The 14,805-nt window shown below is 51.1% G+C and overlaps 1 protein-coding gene across 1 annotated transcript; it reads left to right on the forward strand.

The window, feature by feature from the left end:
- The first annotated feature begins 509 nt into the window (after positions 1–509).
- LOC139671233 (lymphocyte antigen 6E) lies at positions 510–11,373 on the forward strand. Its single transcript, XM_071553747.1, has 3 exons — positions 510–669; positions 5,138–5,257; positions 6,789–11,373. The coding sequence occupies exons 1-3, from the start codon at positions 618–620 to the stop codon at positions 6,995–6,997; spliced, it is 381 nt and encodes a 126-aa protein (XP_071409848.1). The 5' UTR covers positions 510–617; the 3' UTR covers positions 6,998–11,373.
- Positions 11,374–14,805: the final 3,432 nt, after the last annotated feature.

The raw sequence follows: 14,805 nt of genomic DNA on the forward strand, positions 1-14,805 counted from the left end.
CGGAGGGGTCATAAATGAAGAGGGGATGTCATGCATGCAGGGGTGGGTTTATGCATTTAGGGGGGCTTGCCATGCAGGAGATCCATGCTGGGAGCCCTGGACACAGGGTGGGTGCAAGGTGGTCGGAGTGCATGGAGGGGGTGTGTGTGCTCGGGGAATCTGTGAATGGTGCACGGACGAGGGGAAGGAGGCATGAAATCAAGTCCTGTGGGTAGAGGGAGTAGTGAATCAGAGGGTTGCATGAGTGGGATCCGTCACACAGTGGCAGCCCTCCCACTTCTGCCTCTTCGTTCGCGGAAACACAGAGGACCCCAAAAGGGGATGGAAAAAGCCTTTGGGGCACGCCTGGGGGAGAGCTGGCTCTGTTCCATCCGGCCGGGCAGCGCCTGTCCTTGCCACGCGCTCTAGCTCGGCCCCTTTCCGTGACCCCGGTTCTCCGGATCGGGGAAACGAAAGTAGGCGCGGCCGGGTGGGCCGAGGGGGGAGGTGGCGCGGGGGCCGTGCCCGGCCCGCGGGGCGGGGCCGCCGCCCTTTGCCCACCCCCGGCGCCCGGCCCTGCCGCCAGCCCTGCGCTCCGCCAGCCGCCCTGCGCATCGCCGCGGCCGCATCCCCGCACCATGAAGGCGCTGCTGCTCGCCGTGCTGGCCGCGGTGCTCTGCGTGGAGAGAGGTAAGGAAGGGAGGAAGGGAAGGGGATGCCCCCGCCACCATCACCTCTTTCTGAGGTCCCCCGGTCCTTTCCCAGCTCTGGGTTTGCGAGCGGATTGCGGGGCGGGGGGTGGGGGAGTGATGCGTGCGGCAGGGTGGGCTCTCGAAGTTGGAGGTTTGCAAGGGGGCTGTAAGGGTTGGGAAGGGGCTGGCGACGCAGAGCTGAGCCGTGTTAGGGTTTGGAGCGGGATGGGGGGTGTCTGCCCGAGCTCTGCCTCGCAGCAGTGCCCCCTCTCGAAGCAGGAACTTCGGGGCTTCCCCGCCTGTACGAATCTGAGCATCTCCAGCTGTGCGCGCCGATGTTCTGGCGCTTCTCCCAGTTGCAGCTGGAACAAAGCCCAGGGCCGGCTCCGCTACCCCTTTTCGGCGCAGAGAGCCGGGATAACGGCGCTGGGAAGGGCTGGGATGCAGCCGAGGGGAAGGAGGATGGAGGGGAGATGTAGCCCAGCCGCGGCAATGGCTGATGGAGCAAAGTCTGGGCACATCCACTCGTGGTTCTGGGTCCTGCCGCCCCCTCCGAGCATCCTTCGGGGCGGGCTGCGGTGCGCGGCGCGTGGGGAAGAGCATCCTGGGGTTGCCATCGAACCTGGGGAAAACCTCGGCAAAACGTGGTTCCTGTTGCCGGGTGTTGAACGGCCAAGTTGTCCAAGTCGCAGGGCCTGCCATCCCCTCCTTCCCGTCGACTCCATTTCTGACCTATCCGAACTCCAAGGGGCCGTGCAAAGCCGCATATTCTTTCCATATGTCGCTGCTTGGAAATGCCAAACAAAGAACAAACAGGAGAGTCCTGGCCTCTCACAGCCCCTGCTCGGCAAACACGGGCCCTTCTTGTCTTCTGAGAACACCAGTGAGAAAAACAGAGTTGTTTGCTGCCCTTCCCTTTTCCCCCTTGCAGAGGGATCTGGGAAGTAACTGGCAATTCCAGCGCTGAGTCTCGGTCAGAGCCCCAGCTGGCATGTCAGCTGGAAGGATGGGCTGTCCAAGGCCAAAGCAGCGAAGGGTTTCATTCCCCACTCCCTTCCAGAAAACCTTTCAGCTTTAAAAGTAAGTTCTTTGCCAGGCAAAAGGGTTTCTGGCAGGTAGTTTTATCCCCAAACACTTCCAGCGTATCCAGAGGGTATTTTACAGAAAAGCTTCACCCCCTGCTCGAAGAAGGTCTTGTCTGTGGTATACAGAAATCTTGCTTATGGTATGTAGTGATCTTGTCTAAGAGCCATGGAAAAGGGAAGAGTTTTTGCATCGGCACTGAATGGAAGAGCTCCCAAAGCAACAGCATTTTCCCCTGTGCGGCCGAGCTTCAGAGTCGGATTTTAAAGGCTTTTCCCCCTTCCTTTAATTGCTCTTTGCGAGAATGATTCGATCTCTTTTCTGAAGGAATTCCCCCAAATGCCCTGCTCTGTTTTGGGAGCTCTTTGTTCCTCCAAGAAGCCGAGAAACGAAGAAATAAACACATAAATTCTTAAGTAGGTGAAAACGCGGCTTCTCTTTTGCATTGTTCAGTCTTGGGATTTTTTTTTTTCTGTAGCCTTGAGCTCGAACTCTCCTTCTGTCTCCAGCTGTATTAAATTAATTCTGTGCCTTTTGTCTAAAACACTCAGCCTGCCTGTGCCTCTCCTAACTCGGCAGTGGGTTATTTAGGTGGTTTTTTGGGGGGCAGCAAGTGACTGAATATTTCCTGACTTAAATTATGTTGAAGGACTTGCTTCTCCTGGAAGGATTCTGTGTCTGTGAAGACAAGGGGTAATAGGTGGGTGTGACAAAGAAAAACATGGGGACAGGTAGGAAGGAGATGCTGTAGATTGAGTCACGTGGCAGAGAATTTCATGGCCAAAGGCATTTTTATGTCATGGACAAATATTTCTGGTGTGTTTGTTCCTGGAACCTCAAAGGTTTAATGAATGTCATTGAGCCACTCGGCTGGTGCCTCCACCATAATGAGCAAGTCCATCTGGGGACATGTGGTGCCCTAAAGCCCACAGGGAGCTTGTAATCCATCTCATCCCTGCTTGCACAGGGTTCCTGTGGAATGGGATGAGTCAATTTGCCTCTTCAGGGTGGTTGCAAGGTGGAGGGTTTGGGACAGGGGACACCTGAGGGACTAAGGAGCAGGAGAACTGGGCTTTGCTCTGACGTCCCACATTGAGTTTTGGGCAACCCATGGAAGTGCTTGGAGGGCCCAGCAAGTGGCAGTGACTCAATGGCTGGCTCTGTCCTCCTCCCCCTATCCTAAATCCAGAGGGAAGGTCCACTGAGGAATGTCTCAGTGGAATGGCTTTCGACTCAGCTGGTGGCCCTCTAACCCTGGGTGCTGTTGGCTGTGGCTGCTGCCTTGGCAGGCTCAGGTAACTGGGCTTCGTTGTAGGGATTGTTGCCAGAGTGATGATCCTTGCAGGATGTGGGACAGTGCAGGAAATTCTTGCTTGGAGGGGTTGGGGTGTTGGTTTCCGCTCCAAAGCAGAGTCGTTTGGCTGCCCTGATGTGACACTCAGGATCTCCCACTAACCCACTTTAATCTCTTTCTGTGAGATTGTGTTTTGTTTTCTTTCGCCTCCTTGGCTGTGGCTGCTCAAAAACCAATCCTCTGAGAACAATTGTTATTTTTTTCCTCAATTTTCTTGTAGAAACCGTTTATTTCCCTGAGACAAAGAGGATTGAGAAGGACCTCAAGGTGTCACGCAGTGCCATGGCAGAATGGAACAGCTGCTGAGCAATATTTGTCCAATTTATTCTTCAGAATATTCCATGACAGGGACTGCTGAGCCTCAGTGACCTCTCCCAGGGTTTCACCTCCTTAGGATAGTACTTGAGGGGGCCTACAAGAAAGCTGGAGAGGGACTTCTTCCTTTACAAGGACATGTAGTGATAGGACAAGCAGGAATGGCTTCAAACTGAGAGTAGGTTCATGTTGGATATGAGGAAAAAGTTCTTCCCTGTGACGGTGGTGAGACTCTGGAACAAGGAAGTTGTGGCTGTCCCATCCCTGGAAGTGTCCCAGGTCAGGCTGGGCAGGGCTTGGAACAGCCTGGGCTGGTGGAAGATGTCCCTGCCCATGGCAGGGTGGGTGGGACTGGATGGGCTTTAAGATCCCTTCCAACCCAAACCACTCCATGATAATCTGTGGTGGGGCTGAAAGGTGGCAGCAGGAATGATGCTGCCTGGCACTTCCCATCCTGAATCAGCCCCGGCTCTGGTTGGCATCTGGTGGTGCCTCGTGGAAGGGCTTGCCTGGCTGAGAGCTCCAAACTCAGAGCCTGTGAAACATTGGGAACAAACTTGATCTCTCTGCATATGTAGGTCAACAACTGCAGTGTGGATGTGATGGTCTTGTGTGTAAAATACAGAGGAGACCCCAGTTCCCCTGGCCCTGCTGAGCACTGGGCCAGGCTGTTTCCACGACCATCTCCCACCCCTGAATGCTCTTTTCCAATCTTTCCTCTTTCTTGGGCAGATCTGAAGGATGGGAGGTGGGAGCCAGATCGTGCAGTCTATCCTGCTGGTACAGGATAAGCCATAAAGGTTGTGCCAGGGAAGGTTTAGATTGGATTTTAGGAAAAATGTCCTCACTGAAGGAGTGGTCCAGCATTGGAATGGAGGGAATCACCATCCCTGGAAAGATTCAAAAACCATGTAGATGTGTTGCTTAAATACTTGGTTTAGTGGTGAACTTTTTGGTGCTGGGTTAATGGTTGGACTCGATGGTCTTGGAGGTCTTTTCCAACCTAAATGATTCCATGATTCTATGATTCAAGGGACCTGCCATGGGGGAAGGCATGGAAATTAATGCTCCTGCTCCAAATTAAAAAGATTGGATGCATGAGCTGCCTTCTTATTGCTGTGATGGTGCAAGTCCTTGCAGGTCTTGCTGCAATGCTGAGAAATCATTTCCCTCACGTGCTGTAGCTCAAGTGTGGCCAGATCTTGGTGCCCAGAGGCAGGTCATGGAAAGCTCGACCCCGTGGTCGCACCTGGAGCATTTCCCATCAGCATCACAGAATCATGGAAAGGTCTGGGCTGGAAGGGACCTTAAAGATCATCCAGTTTCACCCTCCCTGCCACAGGCAGGGACACCTTGTCTGTGGTGGCTGAGCTGAATAAGCCCAACGCTCAAATATTTGCCCCTGTGGTTTAGTTTTGAGTCAACAACTTGAACTTGGTGCAAACAGGAGGGTGACACAAAGTCCCAGGCTGTGGTGGCATTGAGGCTTTAACTGGTAAAGCCAAAAAGCCCACCAAGAGCTCCAAATATATCCTTTATGCTTGAAGCCTTCACTTGACCAATTTTTTGGGCCAAAAAATCCCTATTGCAGGTTGATAGAGGTGAAATACCAAGTGTGGCTTGTGGGCAGGTGCGACACATCCCACGTGTCGGAGGTGGGGACCACCAAGCTTCCCACCACCCTTCACTGAGGTGTTGCCTTTTCTTCTTGCAGCCCACACGCTCATCTGCTTTTCATGCTCCGATGCCTCCTCCAACTGGGCCTGCCTGAAGCCTGTCAAGTGCGGGGAGAATGAAAACCACTGCGTGACGACGTACGTCGGAATGGGACTCGGTGAGTGCCGACAGGACCTTCTGCTGCCCCTCTTGGCTGCTCTCCTGGGTCACCTGCTGAGCTGCAGGAAGGCTTTTCCTTCCTTGGGTGAGGGGGGGGTGGTGAAAAGGGAAAGTTCTGCTTAGCAACTGAGCCGTTGTTGGACCATCCCACGGGAATGTTTGGGAGGGACGCGCTGGCGCTGCCAGGAGGAGTCACGTTAAGACCCACGTGCTCGCTCCGACGCCGCCGAGTCCGAGGGGAATTTCAGTCAGGGGGCGGGGAGGTTGTGCTGATGAATAAGTGAAAGCGTGGAGGATGCTGCAGGCTTCCTCTGGTGGAAGCTCCAGGGTTTCTATTCCTGCCTTTTTTTTTTCTCCTTGTGTTTGGTTGTTCATTCCTGAGTCTCGCTTTGGCTTCTCCGCTTTCCATGGACGAGGTGGGAAGGGCAGTTTGCAGGTTTCCTCCCTGAGTGCCAGGAAAGGTCTGGGGGGGCTTTGTGCTTCCCAGCTTCTGCTCTGAGAGAAGCAGGATGCTCTGGCAGATCTTTGCAGAGCCAGGATCCCACCCTGGCCCTGCCTTGCAGGAGGAGAGGGTGTTGCACGCCGGTGTCTGTGGCGTGGGTGGGTTGTGGATGCAGAAACAGAGGGTGGGAGCTTTAAGAAACCTCCCATCTTAGCCCAGTGCCAGTGGTTTCCTCTTCCCTGCCCCTTCATTGCTGCTATGCCTCTCTGGAAATGCAGACTTGGCTCACAAGTGCCTGAACACTCTGTGCTCCTTCTCTTGCTTGAGGAGTGCCCGGGTGAAGCTGGAGTGAGATTTTTGGGATTCTTCACTGGGGACCTTGTGGCTGAACATTGTCCAACAGCCCTGGAGGGGTATCCCCGCTGAAGGGCTGTCCCTAGGGGCTGTGTGGTCTCTGGGGTCTGCATGGAAGGTTATCACAGGGAGGTTATAGCAGGTGTTCATAGAATCATAGAATGGATTGGGTTGGAAAAGACCTCCGAGGTCATCAAGTCCAACCCTTGGACCAACTCCAGTCCCTTTACCAGATCATGGCACTCAGCGCCACGGCCAAGCTCAGTAGAAAAATTCTCCAGGGATGGGGAATCCACCCCTTCTCTGGGCAGCCCATTCCAATCCCTGAGCACTCTCTCTACAAAGAAATTTTTTCTGATCTCCAAGTTAAATTTCCCCTGGCCGAGCTTGAGCCCATTGTGCCCCCTTGTCCTATTGCTGAGTGCCTGGGAGAAGAGACCAACCTCCACCTGGCCAGAACTTCCCCTCAGGGAGTTCCAGACAGTGCTGAGGTCACCTCTGAGCCTCCTCTTCTCCAGGCTAAACACCCCCAGCTCCTTGAAATGTGTGGGCTGGTTGAGATCTCTGAAGCTTCACCCTCTCTGTGACACTTCAGTGCCCTCAGGACTGTCACTCCCTTTGCAGAACAACTGACCAGAAAGCTCTAAACCTGTCTTGGAAACACTCTAAACCTGTACTGGAAACACTCTAAACTTGTCTTTTTTCCTTCCTCTCCACCCCACCCTGAATCCAGGTGGCAAGTCTGGCCAGTCCATCTCCAAGGGCTGCTCCCCCATCTGCCCCAGCGCTGGCATTAACCTGGGCATAGCAGCTGCCTCCGTGTACTGCTGTGACTCCTTCCTGTGCAACATCAGCGGCTCCAGCAGCGTCAGGGCCAGTTACACCCTCCTGGCCCTGGGGGTCCTGCTCAGCTTCTTCTACGTCCTCCGGGCCCGCGAGTGATGGGGCTGGCGAGGGATGGGGCTGGCTGAGGAAGAGCCGCCTCCCACAGGCCCCTGTGGGTCTCATTAGCCAATCTCTTCTCTGTTGCTGTCTGCAAGGAGATCCTTCACTTCTCAGCAGGCTTCCAAGGCGGTTGTTTCCCAGACTTTATGCTCTTCCAAGCATCGGAGACCTGGGTGGTTTGGCCGAGCTGTTCTCTCTCTTCCTGTGGACGTGACCCCACTTCACTCTTCACACCTCCTTGGCAAAGGTGGAGCGTTCTGGAAGGGTTTTTTCTGCTTTTATACCTAATAATAACAACAACCCCTCCCCCTCATTTCTAAGGTTGGTTTGAACAAGGCTGGGACTCTCCAAGATCCGGTTAACCCCACACAGCACGAGGGGAAGAGTTCAGACTTTCCTGCCTCTCTCCTGGCTCCAGCCTGTGGGTGGCACGGGCACTGGGAATGCATGATCCAAAGGGAGACACATTCCTGGCCCCCCCTTGCAGCTGCAGAATCTCTTTTTATAAAATGGTTTCGTTTCTTCTGATCCTGGGCTGACTTTTTCTGGAAAACCAGTGCCGTGTACCTTGTCCTTCCGAGCTCTGTAAGTGCCAGACCTGAATAAACATGCTCCTGTTGTTACCTAAGGTGGGACGTGTGCTGTGTGTGTTTCCTTGCTCCAGACAGAGACTAGGAATGCTCTTATGGAAAATCCAGACGCTGGGCTTGGCACAGGGACCTCTCACCTTCTTTTGAGAGCTTCATCTCGACATTCCTTCCAGTTCACCTCTGAGCAGCAAGTCCATCTCCATCCTGTTGCTGTCCTTTCTGAGCCAACTTGTTTCACCTCTCTTGGGAATCGCTTTTTCCAGGTGTATTTTAGTGACAAACGCCTGTTTTGGGGGGTCTGAGTCAATCCTGTTACTCCCAATGGAGTGAACATCCCAGAATAGGACGTCTGAGAGTTCATCTGCATGTTACAAAGACTTGGTGCCTCAGTTTCCCCACTTTGGATGTGGGGTGGTGAGAGATAACAACGTGGATCCCTAAATGAACCAGGGCCATGGGTTTGTCTGCAAGACACAGTGAAGTCAAAGGCCAAGATCCCAACCCTCAGATCTTTAGGCTCAATGATGGTGCCCATGGACTGCTGAAGGTGACTTCACCACCCAACCAGCCACTCCTGATCCCAGGATTGTCCTAACATTGCTCCTGGAAGTTCTCAGCTGCCCCAGGGACTATGTGTCCTCCTGCCATCTCTGTGTCATCTGTCCTGCCTGCTGTGCTTACCTGTGGACCTGCTAGACAGAAAACCAAGCCAAAATTCAGCCTTAAACTGCCAGGTGAAAGCTTGTTGTCACTTCCACTGATTGATCAGAGGTGCCCTTGGTTTGTTTCTTATTTCTAGCAGCAAAAATCACACTGTTGGGACTCTTCAGCCATGCCTTCCTTGTGGCCCTCCTGTTTTGTGTCAAAACCCAACCAGTTTTATCTCTGTCCCCACTTAAATGAGTGACAAGCAGCTTCTTTGGAAAGGTGGTGGGCAGATGTGTAGAACTACTTGCAACAAAAGTGGTTTCATGGATTTTTGCCTCCTCCTCTTCCTCCCCATGTTTTAATTAAATGACACAGATGTTAATGACAGCCTTTCCAACAGGAGGGACCGGTCACGAGGACTCGACCTGCAGTTAAGGATGAGTTTGGTAAGAATGAATCACTTGTGTTGGTTGCTCCTCAGAGGTGCCTTCCTCTGGTTGGTGCATCCTCCCTCACCTGCTGGGGCCCCACAAACCTCTGCTATGCACTTGTGAAGCGCAGGAAAAATTGGGAACAAAGCTCCTAAAAATGGGGTGAATGCTCCTCATCTTCCCTGTGCCTCAGCCTTCCTCCCAAGAGGCTTCAGAACCTCCTTTGTTGGGTTAATTTCTTCCTCAGCTGTGGCACCAAGGGTGCTCTACCTTGAAATTATTGGGCTGGTAACGCTTGTCTGGCCACCTGACTGAATGGTTTGGGTTTGATTTTCGACTCAGTTTCCCTCACAACACCTTTAGCAAAGAGCTGAACTTCAGAGCCATCAGCACAGCTGTGTCCTAAAGCCTGGCCAAGCCTTTAGGAGGCTCCTGAGAGTGCCAGAGTGGACAAACAAAGCCACAAGACACCATTGTCTCCTCCAATGGCCATTTCCTTCCTATCTCTGACTTCCAGGGGCTGCTGGTGCCAAGGATTTTGTCATAAAAGGGAGCAAAAGCTGGTGGGAGGAGCATTCAGGAGGCTGCTTATCCCATAAAATAACAAGTGATATTAATGCTATTGCCAGGGGACAGAGCTGAAGGTCATTCACTCATCTCCTCAAGCTGTAAATGATGCATAAGTTGCATATTTTGGAGATTTGTTCTCCCTCTTCACTCCCTTTTTGTCTTTCTCTCCTCCTCACGTGCTGTAATCCTGTACCCTCATGGAAAAAGAGTTATTTTCAGTTTATTCCTTTTGAACACACATGGCAACGATCTCTTTGACAGATTTAAGTATGTTTGAGACAGAGAGGGTGTGGCAGCTTGTCAAGAGTTTATTCCCAAGCATTTTATCATCAGTTCTGCCAAGTCTCACAATTTCCAGAATTCTTTTTGCCCCCAAAATCCCCAGAATGAGAATCCACGTGAGAACCTCAGTTGTTGTAAAGCCCAGGAGTGAAAGGCCAGAAAAGGGGCAGCTGAAGTCATTAAAAACATTATTAATAATAAGCCAATAATTAGGAAGAGCCCAGCATTTTATAAAGTGTTAAAACTGGTGAGTTGTTGAACCAACTGCTGGATCTGGAACTGGAGGGCCGTGGTGGGACAGCCCTGAAAGTGCTTTGAGTGTGTTTATGTGGACTGAGAAACCAAGAGATTGAGCAGAAAACTGAGAGATTCACCTTTTCTGACAGGGCAGGAGGTTATGAGGGGAGGCAGCTTTGCTCCCTGGAAGCAGAAAATATCCTGGAATAGTTTTTACTGGAAAATAAGAAGAGCTTAAGTGAAACACCTGCCTATTTTGGAGTGTGTTAATGAGGGGAAAATGGTTTTCAGTGCTTCCATCCTGGAAAGGGCTGGATTTCCACAGCAGCTGCTGCCATCTACCACTACACCAAGGGCTCTGATTATTTTGTGTATTGTCTAAAAATGCTCAGAATTTCTTGTGGCATCAGCCCTTTCCACCCAGGTTCTGCCTGTTGGTTGTTTGCCACAAAGAAGGACTTAAAAATGAACCGAGTTCTTCCAGCTGTTTTGGAGAATTGTTTTTGTTGTTGTTGTTGTTGTGGGGGTTTTTTAAGGGTAAAATTTCTTTTTTTTTGGCAAAGACCGACCTGTTGTGGAGGAATTGCACCAAGAGACAGAACAAATGAAGCCAGTTGTTTAATCATTACTCCAAGGATCCACATTGTTGCTGAAAGAATGTCCTTGCTTGGTGTTGATTTACTCCAGTTGTGAGTTATTTGAAGGGATTTGTCTCCCACAGGGACCTGACTGTCCATGAAGGGGTCTGTGGTCCCATCACCTCTGTGGGAAGCCTGGTAGCTCTGGCCTGTGTGTCCATGGAATGAGTTCTGGGCATCCTTGCCCTCCAGGAAAGGCAGATGTGATGCACATCTGGATATTTGGAGGTTTGGTACCCTTGATCCTCAGTGCTGGAGGGTCTCAGCAGTTTGGGGTGAAGGTGGCTCTGAATCCTTGATCCTGAAGGAGTTATTTCTCCCCTGCCTGAGGCTGTGGAGCTGGAATGGGATCACAAACACCCAATCTGGCATTTTAGGAACGTCCATGGTGCCCAGGGAAGCGAAGCCCTGGGTTGGTCCTGCCATCTGCTGGTTCTTGGTAGAGGAGCTTTAAAGGCCAGACCTCTGAAATCGAGGAGGAGCAGCTGCCTTTAACCAAACAACTGCACACCAAGCAGAGAATCAGCAACACCAGAGACAGATGGAAGGTTTCAATTGATCCAGCTTTGCTCTGATGGTGCAAATTGAGAAATAAAAGGCTTTACAGGCTTCCCAGGTCCAACATTTTTGCAAGGGAACACTGTTTGTTTTTTTTTCTCCCAGCTCAAATCCTCCTGTTTCATCAAAACTGAAACACTTCATGGAAATAAAATAAGTCAAGTTGCAGAAAAAATATTGATACCTTTTATTTCAGCTTTGTTGGATGATCAGATTTCACTGAGATGGTTACACTGAGTTGTTGATTTTACTAATACATAGATGTGAGATTTGTAACCGTGTATTACCTTTACTGTAACAGAATAAGCAGGATAAAGAAGCATCAATTCCTTTAAATATATTCATGCAAGTATAAGTGAAGTGTATGTTACATATTGTTTCTTATCCTCTAATAAAAATACATGGAATTAATAAAAAAGGCAACACTTGGGGCAGCATTTTTAGTGGCTCTGCAGATATTACAGATCTTATCCCTTGCTTTGTGTGAAAGAAAGTGCTTGGATTGGATTCAAAGCCCAGGGCTGGGGGTTGTGGGTCAAAAGGACAGTCAGGAGGGTGAGCCTGTGGACTGGAGGAGGGATAAATCCATATATGTCATCTCAAGGCCTTTGGAATCTCTTCCTGTGATGGATAAAGGGCAGGGATTGTCTTTGCCTTCAATAGTGGCGCTCATAAATATCGTTGACTTTCCCCTGACCCTGCTGGGACTGGAGATGGGGTTTGGACTTGGAGCCTGAGCTCTGTCCTGTCACAAAGGGAGGATATTTTGGGCACAGAATGGCCCCTCTGTGGGTGTCTCTGGGCAGCTGCTCCTCCTCCTGCTCTCCCAGGCTCTGCAGGGACTGCTCTGCCCCCGTTCCTGCCTGTGGACACACGGACACGGGGACACACAGACTGGTTGCTCTGGAAGCTCCTTCTGCTCTCCCAAACTTGGCAAAGTGTTTAAAGCTTGATGATTTTGGGGAGCCCTGTTGGATCCCATGGGAAAAGGGGGTTGTGTTCCTTGGGGAATGTAAGACTTGATGGACTTGGAGTTTCTTAGAACAACCAAAAGCTGTTTGAAACAAAGACAGAAAAATACCTTTCCTATTTCTCTGGATAAACCCAGCCTGGACAATGTCCTTCCTGGGAAAGGGTCTTCTCCACTGCCCTCCCTCCTTGCAATCCATACTTGTAGCCTGATTTACAAGTGGTTTTGGGGGTGGGAGGGCACCAGTGGTGACAGGGGATATTTTGGGGACTGGAGCACGTTCCAGAGCAGGGGGTCACAGAAGAAACCTGCCCTCAAGAGACTGCCTGGCATTCCCATCACTTCTCACACTGCTCCTGATCTTCCCTGAGAACTTACCTGTCTCTCTGCAGTCCCAGGATGGGCTCTCCCATATTTCAGGTGTTCAGAAAGTCCAGGGAAATGGTCCCATATCTCCAGTTCTAAGAGGGGTTGTTGTTAATGTTTGGACATGACGGTTCTGGACCTGCTTCTTTCATTCAGGGCTGTATTTTCAGGTGAACCTTTTTAAGAGATGTGTCAATACCAGATGCCTGGAAATATTTCTGGAACCTGAAGAATGTGGGCTGGTCCCAGTATTTCCAGTTGGCCCTGCAGATGCTTCTCACTGGTATCCCAAGGTTGTGCTGATCATCTCAGGGTTGTGAGACATCATGTGACTGCAAATGGGTTTGAAGTGGGAGAATTCCTGCCTTCCCATCAGAGAATGGTTTGGGTTGGAAGGGACTTTAAAGATTATCTCATTCCAACCCCTTGCCATGGGCTGGGTCACCTTTCACTAGCCCAGGTTGCTCCAAACCCTGTCCAACCTTGGACACTTTCAGGGATGGGGCAGCTACGCCTTCTCTGGGCAATCTCTGCCAGGACCTCCCCACCCTCACAGGGAAGAATTCCTTCCTAGTATCTCATCTAAATATTCCTTCTTTCAGCCTGAAGCCATTTCCTCATGTCCTGCCACTCCACCCCTTGTCCAAATTCCCTCTCCAGCTCTCCTAGAGCCCCTTTAGGCACTGGAAGGGACTCCAAGGTCTCCCTGGAGCCTCCTCTTCTCCAGGTGAACATCCCTGGCTCTCCCAGCCTGTCTCCAGAGCAGAAGTCCTGCAGCCTCCTGATCATCTTTATGGCCTCTTCTGGTTCCCTTCTAGCATGTCCACATCATTCCTGTGCTGAGGACTCCAGAGCTGGCTGAAGTCCTGCTGGTGGGGTCTCATGAGGCCCCTCTGGACATGTCTCCCCTCTAACCATGGCAGATACAGGTTCTGGAGCTCAAATTAGCTCTGGAGATGGAGAGGATTCTCCAGAAAGCTGATTCATTTTGTAGTTTGGACGTGGAGGAGTCAAGGAAAGGCTGTAGGTGGATAGTTTGCAATTTAAAATGTAAGTGATGCTAAAGGATGGTAAAAAAAAAATCACTGAACCAAGAGCTCCACCTTCCTGCCAGTGCTGACCCTCTCTCTTTCCATCCTCCTGGTTCCTGTGCTTCCCAGTTCATGGATTTTGTGGGCCACAGGAGAGGCCATGGAGGGAGAAGAGTGAAGGTGCCACCTCCAGGCTGCAATGTCTGACCAGAACATCAGAGGGGGTGGGAGGAGGCTGGAAAGGTTGGAGGTGCTTTGCATGGCTGTGGGAACACCTTCCAACCTTCCTGCTTGTCATCTCCCAAGGAAAAGAGACTTAAAAGGTTGCACAACATGCCTTGGGCTCCTTGGGTCTGGTGGTCTGACCCTTCCTGGGGTATGGGGACACTTGGCCACTTCAACTGCCACTTGTGGGGGCAAAAGGTGAGAGTGGCATCAAACTCATGGGAGAAGAGGTGTGAGAAGCATCCAACTCATGGGGCTAAGAGGTGAGAGTAGCATCAAACTCTTGGGAGAAGAGGTTACAGTGGCATCAAACTCATGGGAGAAGAGGTGAGAGTGGCATCAAACTCATGGGAGAAGAGGTGTCAGTAGCATCAAATTCATGGGAGAAGAGGTGAAAGTGGCATCAAACTCATGGGAGAAGAGGTGTGAGCACCATCAAACTCAGGAAGGGATAGGTGTGAGTACCATCAAATTCTTGGGAGAAGAGCTGCGAGTAGCATCAAACTAATGGGAGAAGAGATGAGAGTAGCATCAAACTCATGGAGGGATAGGTGTCAGTAGCATCCAACTCATGGGAGAAGAGGTGTGAGGACCATCAAACTCAGGGGAGAAGAGGTGAGAGCAGCATCAAACTCATGGAGGAAGAGGTGGGAGTAGCATCAAACTCCCGGGAGAAGAAGTGTGAGTACCATCAAACTTATGGAGAGATAGGTGTGAGGAGCATCAAACTCTTGGGGTAAGAGGTGGGAGTAGCATCAAACTCATGGGAGAAGAGGTGTGAGGAGCATCAAACTCTTGGGGTAAGAGGTGAGAGTAGCATCAAACTTATGGGAGAAGAGGTGTGAGAAGCATCAAACTCCTCGGGGGAAGAGATGAGAGTAGCATCAAATTTTTGGGAGAAGAGGTGTGAGCACCATCAAACTCATGGAGGGATAGGTGAGAGTACCATCAGATTCTTGGGAGAAGAGGTGTGAGTAGCATCAAACTAATGGGAGAAGAGATGAGAGTAGCATCAAACTCATGGAGGGATAGGTGAGAGTACCATCAGATTCTTGGGAGAAGAGGTGTGAGTAGCATCAAACTAATGGGAGAAGAGATGAGAGTAGCATCAAACTCATGGAGGAAGAGGTGGGAATAGCATCAAACTCCCAGGAGAAGAAGTGTGAGTACCATCAAACTTATGGAGGAATAGGTGTGAGTAGCATCAAACTCTTGGGGGAAGAGGTGGGAGTAGCATCAAGCTCTTGAGGGGAAGAGGT

The sequence above is a fragment of the Pithys albifrons genome, chromosome 4, assembly GCF_047495875.1.
Source record: "Pithys albifrons albifrons isolate INPA30051 chromosome 4, PitAlb_v1, whole genome shotgun sequence".
NCBI lineage: Eukaryota > Metazoa > Chordata > Aves > Passeriformes > Thamnophilidae > Pithys > Pithys albifrons.

Excerpts from the sequence above, each read along its gene's own strand:
- LOC139671233 (XM_071553747.1), top strand. The coding sequence starts at position 618 with ATGAAGGCGCTGCTGCTCGCCGTGCTGGCCGCGGTGCTCTGCGTGGAG. Across the intron at positions 670-5,137 it reads GGTGCTCTGCGTGGAGAGAG|CCCACACGCTCATCTGCTTT; the intron begins GTAAGGAAGGGA and ends TTCTTCTTGCAG. Across the intron at positions 5,258-6,788 it reads GTACGTCGGAATGGGACTCG|GTGGCAAGTCTGGCCAGTCC; the intron begins GTGAGTGCCGAC and ends CCCTGAATCCAG.